Source organism: Biomphalaria glabrata, chromosome 3 (genome assembly GCF_947242115.1).
Source record: "Biomphalaria glabrata chromosome 3, xgBioGlab47.1, whole genome shotgun sequence".
Classification (NCBI taxonomy): Eukaryota; Metazoa; Mollusca; class Gastropoda; family Planorbidae; genus Biomphalaria; species Biomphalaria glabrata.
In genome coordinates this window covers 35,514,582-35,524,777 of record NC_074713.1, presented here as the reverse complement: position 1 = coordinate 35,524,777, position 10,196 = coordinate 35,514,582, and the positions used below count along the sequence as shown (strand labels likewise).

At 38.2% G+C, this 10,196-nt stretch overlaps 1 protein-coding gene across 1 annotated transcript in view; it reads right to left on the bottom strand.

Moving 5' to 3' along the window:
* Nucleotides 1–2,258: 2,258 nt before the first annotated feature.
* The window catches only part of LOC129925328 (neuroglobin-like), a 46,733-nt gene continuing 38,795 nt past the window's right edge, over nucleotides 2,259–10,196 (bottom strand). Inside the window, exon 5 of the mRNA XM_056025028.1 lies at nucleotides 2,259–2,704. Within this exon, the coding sequence (XP_055881003.1) occupies nucleotides 2,531–2,704 (174 nt within the window). The 3' untranslated portion in view covers nucleotides 2,259–2,530. The remainder of the gene's footprint in view (nucleotides 2,705–10,196) is intronic.

The following is a 10,196-nucleotide window of genomic DNA, read 5'->3' as shown; positions in this document are numbered from 1 at the left end:
TCTTTATGTGTGTCTGGTACAAAGTGTGTACACGTTATTTCTCCCCCTTCCCATTCGCGGATCAAGTTGACACTTTGCACAATTATGTATTGTTCCTAACAAAGTATGAATCAATAATAAAATTAACCAATTTAATTAATTAGTGGTGATTAATTACTTTAGTTTGATATTGATTGATTAAGATAAATAAATCTTACAGTAACGACATTTGGCAATACATATACAGTTCTTCCCACTAGATAGGCTTTTTTAAAAATACGAGCATACGCCCCTCTTTTTTTTTTTCTGATCCGCGTTCTCTGTCGCCGCGAAAGTTACGTGGGGTAACTCTAGTCCGACTTGCAGAAATACAAGACTTCTCTTTCCATGACTTTTTCATCGAGGTTAGAGAGTCGGCGTGCGTGCGTCTTGTCCCACATGGTTGGGCGACGTAGAGAATTATATATACATGTTTTAAAAAAATATTTCGCTTGTTATTATTTAGTTGACAACGGTAATCTTATTTGTTTCTATAGCGTCCTTGAAATGCTTTAGAATGGAAAGTTTGTCGCGAAAATCCCCAACTCAACTTATGTGGGCTTTTTTTTTTTTAGACTTCTATATTTACAGTTAGCATATAGTGGAGTATGCTGTGTAAATATTCAACTACGTAGGTCTACAACATTATTTATATACAAATATTGCGAATCAATATTGAAGTACAAGCACTGACATTCATATCAAATGGGATCCATAAGTTTATATTGTGGATGTACACTTTTTGACTCTAAAACTTTTTCTTGGGATTTAAAAAAATCTAACGCTTTCATTCATTAGAAAAACACTGTTATGAACACAGTTGTACTATCACAAATATACTTTCTGAAAGTCCAAAGAAAAATTGTCTGAAATTTCAAAAGAAAAACCTTTTACTAATGTGCCTCAATCTCCAAGCCAAGTTATAATGTCTTTGAAATCATGCTATCCAAGATAAGAGAACGTCTTATGATAGCCTACCATGCTATCCAAGATAAGATAACGTGTTATGATAGTCTACCATGCTATCCAAGATAAGATAACGTCTTATGATAGCCTACCATGCTATCCAAGATAAAATAATGTCTTGTGATAGCCTACCATGCTATCCAAGATAAGATAACGTCTTATGATAGCCTACCATGCTATCCAAGATAAAATAACGTCTTATGATAGCCTACCATGCTATCCAAGATAAGATAACGTCTTATGCAAGATAAGATAACGTCTTATGATAGCCTACCATGCTATCCAAGATAAAATAACGTCTTATGATAGCCTACCATGCTATCCAAGATAAGATAACGTCTTATGATAGCCTACCATGCTATCCAAGATAAGATAACGTCTTATGATAGCCTACCATGCTATCCAAGATAAGATAACGTGTTATGATAGTCTACCATGCTATCCAAGATAAGATAACGTCTTATGATAGCCTACCATGCTATCCAAGATAAGATAACGTCTTATGATAGCCTACCATGCTATCCAAGATAAGATAACGTCTTATGATAGCCTACCATGCTATCCAAGATAAGATAACGTCTTATGATAGCCTACCATGCTATCCAAGATAAGATAACGTCTTATGATAGCCTACCATGCTATCCATGATAAGATAACGTCTTATGATAGCCTACCATGCTATCCAAGATAAGATAACGTCTTATGATAGCCTACCATGCTATCCAAGATAAGATAACGTCTTATGATAGCCTACCATGCTATCCAAGATAAGATAACGTCTTATGATAGTCCACCATGCTATCCAAGATAAAATAACGTCTTATGATAGCCTACCATGCTATCCAAGATAAGATAACGTCTTATGATAGCCTACCATGCTATCCAAGATAAGATAACGTCTTATGATAGCCTACCATGCTATCCAAGATAAGATAACGTGTTATGATAGTCTACCATGCTATCCAAGATAAGATAACGTCTTATGATAGCCTACCATGCTATCCAAGATAAGATAACGTCTTATGATAGCCTACCATGCTATCCAAGATAAGATAACGTCTTATGATAGCCTACCATGCTATCCAAGATAAGATAACGTCTTATGATAGCCTACCATGCTATCCAAGATAAGATAACGTCTTATGATAGCCTACCATGCTATCCATGATAAGATAACGTCTTATGATAGCCTACCATGCTATCCAAGATAAGATAACGTCTTATGATAGCCTACCATGCTATCCAAGATAAGATAACGTCTTATGATAGCCTACCATGCTATCCAAGATAAGATAACGTCTTTTGATAGTCCACCATGCTATCCAAGATAAGATAACGTCTTATGATAGTCTACCATGCTATCCAAGATAAGATAACGTCTTATGATTGCCTACCACGACATGATACACGTAGATCGCTCTACTACTGAAGACAGATGAGTGCAGAAGTAACTGTGCAGTATGTTACTAGGGTGAGTAACTTCTGGATTGATTTCAGTTCTGAATCGACCCTTTGGTACGACGGTTGACCTCTGTTGCAATGAGCGTCAAGATTCAGATAGGTCATCGTGGATGTCAACAATTAGGTCGGGGTTTTCCATGCCAATCTTCATCTGCAGACAAATGTAGCTGTAAAGTCTCCTCCAGGCCCTGCTGACTGACTTGGTGTAGCCCTTCCCCAGCACAGTCGACAGTCCGTGCTGGAGAGATGGCCACATTTTCTAAGGAGAGAGAGGGGAAACATCTTTACAAAGCTTATAGAGAAAACATCTTTACAAAGCTTATAGAGAAAACATCTTTACAAAGCTTATAGAGAAAACATCTTTACAAAGCTTATAGAGAAAACATCTTTACAAAGCTTATAGAGAAAACATCTTTACAAAGCTTCTATGAACTGACTCTGTCTGGTACACATTTTGAACACGTTATTTCTCCTATACTCATTTTTTGATTAAGTTGAAACTTTACACAATTTCAAGTGAATGTATAGAACACTTAGAAATACAATTTTTACTCAATGTGTAGGATACTTGGGAAAAATCGATCTTTTAATAATAATAATAATAATCTTTATTACCCATGAGGAAATTTGTCTTACAATTTGTGCATCACACCAAACAAAACATTGTAATTATAGAAAACCAAAATATACATCCAGATCAGACATACTCATAATTTATATGCGAAAAGTTTATATCAGATAGTTTCTATTTAATGATTTGATTGCCATGGGAACACAAAGAGTGTTTGTGTCTGTTTGTCTTTGCTATCGGTGTCTTTTTTCTTATTCTATAATCTTTTTAGCTTTTTTTATGAATGCTTGTCTCAAACAGCTGCCCAAATGTTTTTTTTTTCTTTTTTTGCCAATGATTTTACCAGCAGCATTTAGGATTCTATGAAGTTTATTTATATTTATAATGTTCAGATTGCCATACCAGGCAGTGATATTAAAACTTAAAATATTGCAGATGTGAGCGTGATAAAACATAGCCCTAGGCTATTTGGACGAAGCCATGGCTATTTGGACGAAGACAAGGCTACTTGGACGAAGCCATTGCTATTTGGACGAAGATACATCGTTTACATCCATGTCAATAGAATTGAATTGAATTCCAACTGTATTCAATGAACAGGTTTCTCCCTATTAAGTTAGACTATTTCATCGTCATATATATAGCAGGTAATGTATTTGAATCTACATATAATAATAGATTTTGCATTGTTTAAAATTTCTAGTTCAAAATCATACTTTCGTCGTATGGGGTAATGTGCAGTGGCGTAGCATGATACCCGTGGGCCGGGTTCAAGAATATATTGGTGGGCCCCCTCCCCCAATTAGGGGGGGGGGGTGTATATTCTGAGCGCCTACAGGCAGCATGGAAAACCATCTCCCAGATACCGGTACCGCCTTACCCCTTAGCAAAGTAAGAAACCAGTGCATCTATTTCTTAATGCGCGAGCGGCTTCTTCTGATGAAACAATGCCCAAAAGCCATTCTAGTATCCAATCATATTGGAAGCACCTTCATAGCTTTAGTCTAGTAGTTTATTTAAGGATAAATGTTTTTTTTTTTTTAAATTAATTGGAGCATTAGTTCAGCAAATTCTGCTGACTTTTGATACTCACATGTATGAAAACCTAGAAAGTAGGCCTACTAATTTCTATTTCTTTTGGATGTTCCGTCAACGGAGATCACTGAACAGTATCAAAAAAATAATACGAATTTGATATCAACTTTTTATTTGTCTTGAGCGCTGCCACCAATGAAAGAGAAAATGGTACAGAATTGATATCCTATAGTACCGCTATTTTTTCCAGAACTGCATTGCCCAACATATCTATTATCTCGTTTTGAATCTGTTGGGCTTTGATTTCCTGTCAAATTTGAATATTCATAGCAATTTTCTGATGTTTTTGTATAAATATATGGCGTTAAATCTATTTAAGAGCAATGAACCAAGTTTCAACCAAATACTAAGCATTGGTCAGTGAAAGGCACTTTTCCATGATACATTTAGTTACCTGTCTATCTTCTAGATCTTATTATAAACCTGCTCTCAAAGTCGGTTTCCTCATTCATTGCAATAGCACAAACCTATTCAAATTTAACTATTCCTATGTTAACACTCTGATGTTTCTTTGGCTTGCTAAATGTTTAATGTTATTTTTATTTTGTTTAGATTTCATCTCCTCTTTATTATGATAATAATGATTACATTAACATTTTGTATACAATACAGAAGACAACAAAACAATGCGATGAAGACTTTCGAGGACGCATCGTCTTGATTGAATGTCTTACACTATGCCACAATGTAAACTTCTTCGGATTCAATAGTTTTTTTTTTTATGTCAGACTAATTTTTTTATGTCAGACTAATTTTTTTTTTATGTCAGACTAATTTTTTTTTTATGTCAGACTAATTTTTTTTTATGTCAGACTAATTTTTTTTTATGTCAGACTACCGAGTCAGAAACCCCATTGACAACGAAAAACATGCTGAGAATTACTTCCTTAGAGCACGTGAGAGGAAGCGAGCAGTGAGTCTTAAGGTTGCCTTGTCCCCGTACAAGGACAACCTCTGTGTCGTACATGAACCAGTATTTTCTCTATCTATACCTTGTCCCAATCGTCCTTCGTGCAGAACTCTGCATTCGTAAAGAATGTGGTCTATTGTTTCATCGTCCTCCATGCAATGGCGACACCGTGTGTCGTAATTCTCCTTCCACCGTCCGAGGTCAGCACCAATTGGACAGTGTCCGACTCGGAACTGGGCTAGGACTGCCTGTTCCGCACGATTAAGTTGCCACCATGCATCCCTTCTGTCTGGTCTCCTCATTGCCCGATAAAGCTCACGCCCCTTGTCCGAAGAATCCCAGCCGTCGTGCCAAAGTGTCAACATGCGCTGGTTGACTAGGGATCGTACACTTTCATATGAGTACGGTTCATCATTTTCGAGCGCCGTTGCGACCGCGGTTTTCGCGAGCTGGTCAGCCAAATCGTGGCTGACCACCCCACAATGGGCGGGCACCCATTGCAAAGTAACGTTCACGCCGAATCGTAGGAGACGCCCTCCGACCGTTAGGACGTCCCATACCCTTCTAGTCAGACTACCAGATTATACTTTCACTTACAATAGCAAGACAACAGGTTAACGCATCCACGTTGAGCAGTCAAGGTTATTGAGAAGTTGTATATAGTTCCTGATCTTTTACCCTATTCAAACTAATATACCCGCTGCAGTTAATCAGTTATAAATTCATAGTCTCAGATATACGAGCATATAATACTATTGAGCAGTCAAGGTTATTGAGACGCGGGCACTTTGCCCTGCCTCATCGTGGCGCCCGCGTGGAAACGGCCATTTGAGGAAGTGGCTAGGCTAAATGGGTAGCAACACAGGACTCCCGTGGGGATGCCCACGGGTAGACGGAGAGTCCACTCATTGCACGGGCGGGGTTGTAATAAAGTCCCCACAAACATGTCACCAATCCATGCGCTGTTCCTCAAAGGGACCGTTACATAAATGGCGGGTCCCGCACAGTTAGCTTGGTACATTGAAGGAAAATGGCAGAAGTCCCCGGTGCATTCTCGGCCTTCGGCCGTGTATCTAGCCCACGTGTCGGGGGTCAAAAGCATCGGTCAACAGCAATGCCTTACATAGGCATTGTCTAGGGTCTCTCCCAAACAGAACTGTGTGTTCACACAGGTTTTTTTTTTTTTACTGTTTGGCGTCCAAACAGGTTTTTTTTTCAAACTTAGAGCTCGAAGAGCCTTCGGCTCAGCTCTTAGACATCAACAAGGTTATTGAGAAGTTGTATATAGTTCATGATTAAATACACTGTTCATTGTAATATACCCGCTGGAGTTCATCAATTATAAAGTCATAGTCGCAGATGTAGGAGCATTAGCGAGTGGACAAAACAAGATTTTCATGTTCATTACAAAGAGCGAAGATCCAAAATTGTTCATAGTTAATGATTTTATTGGTACGTTTACCAGCTGACTGAACAGCTTGAACGCTAAGATGGGATGAAATAGTTCATGGCATCGGGAAGACATATCATAACACAATATTTTAAATACAAAACAAAATAAAAACACATTGAGCTTTGAGAAAATTGAATAATTTGCAGCTGTATCGAAATTTTAATTAGTGACAATCAGGACTATCCCTGTTTCTTAACCAAACTCTCCCCAATGTACTACTCCCAATGGTTTTATGAACAAACAAGGGAAAAAAAAAAAGAATGGGACGATATGGAAACGATTGTCACCTTAAACGCACGGTTAGGGTTAGCCACCATTACAATTGACAAAACCTGATGCAAAGCAAATCCTGCACTGGTTTTGAAGTTAATAGTAATGTTGAATAAATACAACATTACAGGAAATTTTGAGGAAGCTTTTTAAATTCTATTTTTTTAAAATCGGTTTTTACAGAATTGAATTATTTAGTTTTTCACTTTGGTGTCACTTCCAAGTTCTCAACAAGTCAAGAATCATGGGCCCAAGCGCAGTGGGCCCCTAAAGGTCGTGGGCCCGGGTTCATTGAGCCCCTTCGCGCCATGGATGCTACGCCACTGGTGCTGTAATAGTTCGCGTAACCAATTGTAAGTGAATCACTGTTTCAGACATCACTAGATCATACAAGCACGATTAGACCTACGACAACTTATATCTTTCTTTCTATTGAAGATCTAGTCCAGCGGTTCTCAACCATGCCCGGGCTACAGGCCCGAGTTGCACAGTCCGTAGGCCTATTTTTTAAAATGTATTTAAAAAGCCATCAAGGTAACATTTACACAGATACCCCTTATTTGTCCCCACCCTTTTTCCCAAACTGATCTAGATTAGTGATAGGATCACAGCGCATTGAGAAAGTGATAGGATCGAAGCGCATTGAGAAAGTGATAGGATCACAGCGCAGTGAGAAAGTAATAGGATCACAGCGCAGTGAGAAAGTAATAGGATCACAGCGCAGTGAGAAAGTAATAGGATCACAGCGCAGTGAGAAAGTAATAGGATCACAGCGCAGTGAGAAAGTAATAGGATCACAGCGCATTGAGAAAGTAATAGGATCACAGCGCAGTGAGAAAGTAATAGGATCACAGCGCAGTGAGAAAGTGATAGGATCACAGCGCAGTGAGAAAGTAATAGGATCACAGCGCAGTGAGAAAGTAATAGGATCACAGCGCAGTGAGAAAGTAATAGGATCACAGCGCAGTGAGAAAGTAATAGGATCACAGCGCATTGAGAAAGTAATAGGATCACAGCGCATTGAGAAAGTAATAGGATCACAGCGCATTGAGAAAGTGATAGGATCACAGCGCAGTGAGAAAGTAATAGGATCACAGCGCATTGAGAAAGTGATAGGATCACAGCGCATTGAGAAAGTAATAGGATCACAGCGCATTGAGAAAGTAATAGGATCACAGCGCAGTGAGAAAGTAATAGGATCACAGCGCATTGAGAAAGTGATAGGATCACAGCGCATTGAGAAAGTAATAGGATCACAGCGCAGTGAGAAAGTAATAGGATCACAGCGCAGTGAGAAAGTAATAGGATCACAGCGCATTGAGAAAGTAATAGGATCACAGCGCATTGAGAAAGTAATAGGATCACAGCGCATTGAGAAAGTAATAGGATCACAGCGCAGTGAGAAAGTAATAGGATCACAGCGCATTGAGAAAGTAATAGGATCACAGCGCATTGAGAAAGTAATAGGATCACAGCGCATTGAGAAAGTAATAGGATCACAGCGCAGTGAGAAAGTAATAGGATCACAGCGCATTGAGAAAGTAATAGGATCACAGCGCAGTGAGAAAGTAATAGGATCACAGCGCATTGAGAAAGTAATAGGATCACAGCGCAGTGAGAAAGTAATAGGATCACAGCGCATTGAGAAAGTAATAGGATCACAGCGCATTGAGAAAGTAATAGGATCACAGCGCATTGAGAAAGTAATAGGATCACAGCGCATTGAGAAAGTAATAGGATCACAGCGCATTGAGAAAGTGATAGGATCACAGCGCAGTGAGAAAGTAATAGGATCACAGCGCATTGAGAAAGTGATAGGATCACAGCGCATTGAGAAAGTAATAGGATCACAGCGCATTGAGAAAGTAATAGGATCACAGCGCAGTGAGAAAGTAATAGGATCACAGCGCAGTGAGAAAGTAATAGGATCACAGCGCATTGAGAAAGTAATAGGATCACAGCGCATTGAGAAAGTAATAGGATCACAGCGCAGTGAGAAAGTAATAGGATCACAGCGCAGTGAGAAAGTAATAGGATCACAGCGCATTGAGAAAGTAATAGGATCACAGCGCAGTGAGAAAGTAATAGGATCACAGCGCATTGAGAAAGTAATAGGATCACAGCGCATTGAGAAAGTAATAGGATCACAGCGCAGTGAGAAAGTAATAGGATCACAGCGCATTGAGAAAGTAATAGGATCACAGCGCAGTGAGAAAGTAATAGGATCACAGCGCATTGAGAAAGTAATAGGATCACAGCGCAGTGAGAAAGTAATAGGATCACAGCGCATTGAGAAAGTAATAGGATCACAGCGCATTGAGAAAGTAATAGGATCACAGCGCATTGAGAAAGTAATAGGATCACAGCGCATTGAGAAAGTAATAGGATCACAGCGCAGTGAGAAAGTAATAGGATCACAGCGCATTGAGAAAGCTAAAAGAATGAAATATCGCTAAACAAAAACAATTGGTAAAAACATTTCTAATAGCACAGATTTATTATTGTTAGTCTAGATCTATTACAAATTTAATTACATGACTGATCCAAACTAATTGTCACGAATCGAGACTGTGACCTATTTCGATCAGTTTCTAGAAGCCCAGGCCAAGTCAGAGATGACCAGAGTAAACAAGTTAATTATAGTCATTCAATCAGAGAAAGCGGTTAAGGGAAAATAATAGCATACGTCAGCTTCTAGAAGGTCACAGTTAATAAAATAATTAGGGAAGAAGTTACTACGATTCTGGAAAGTACGATTGAGAAAAGTATTAATTAGAGTTAAGTGAGTTAGTCGGTGTTCTCGCATTGTAACGGTCTTTGCTTAGTAACGGTCTTGTGTTAGAATGAGTTTAAACATTTGCGGGTCCATTAGTTGAAGTTATACTAGTTGAAGTTGTTGTATCTTTAAGTAATATCAATAACAAGTTATATCAGTTAAAGTTAGTTTAAGAAAGTTTCATTTTATGAAGATATTGAAGTAAAGCTATTGAATTGAGAAGTTACTTCTATGTGTAATTTGAAGAAGTTTATTAAAGAAGTTAAAAGAGACACAGATGTTTCTTGAGTGTCTTATCAAATTATTCATATGATCTCCGGCGTGTGATGATTCTGTTTGAACCATAACTAATATTAGAAGAAATGCCCAATAATGAATAAACAGAAATGGTCATACTAATTGATACAATTACACTTTGTTTAAAAAAAAAGTACTTAAAATTTTTTTCTTGTTTCTGTATCTAGACAGGCTGGAATTGAATGTTTCACCAAAATATACGAGTGTTACTGGAAGAAGAAAACAATCGGTTAGCGATAGATCAGGATCAGACTACAAACCACGTGATCCACAGATTTGTTTACTAACATTGAAGATAAATATTATATTTTTTTTGTTGAGTCGTCAGTAATGAGTGCAATAAAGTTTTTTCTTTGTTGTCTTCGATTTTGCCTTTGAA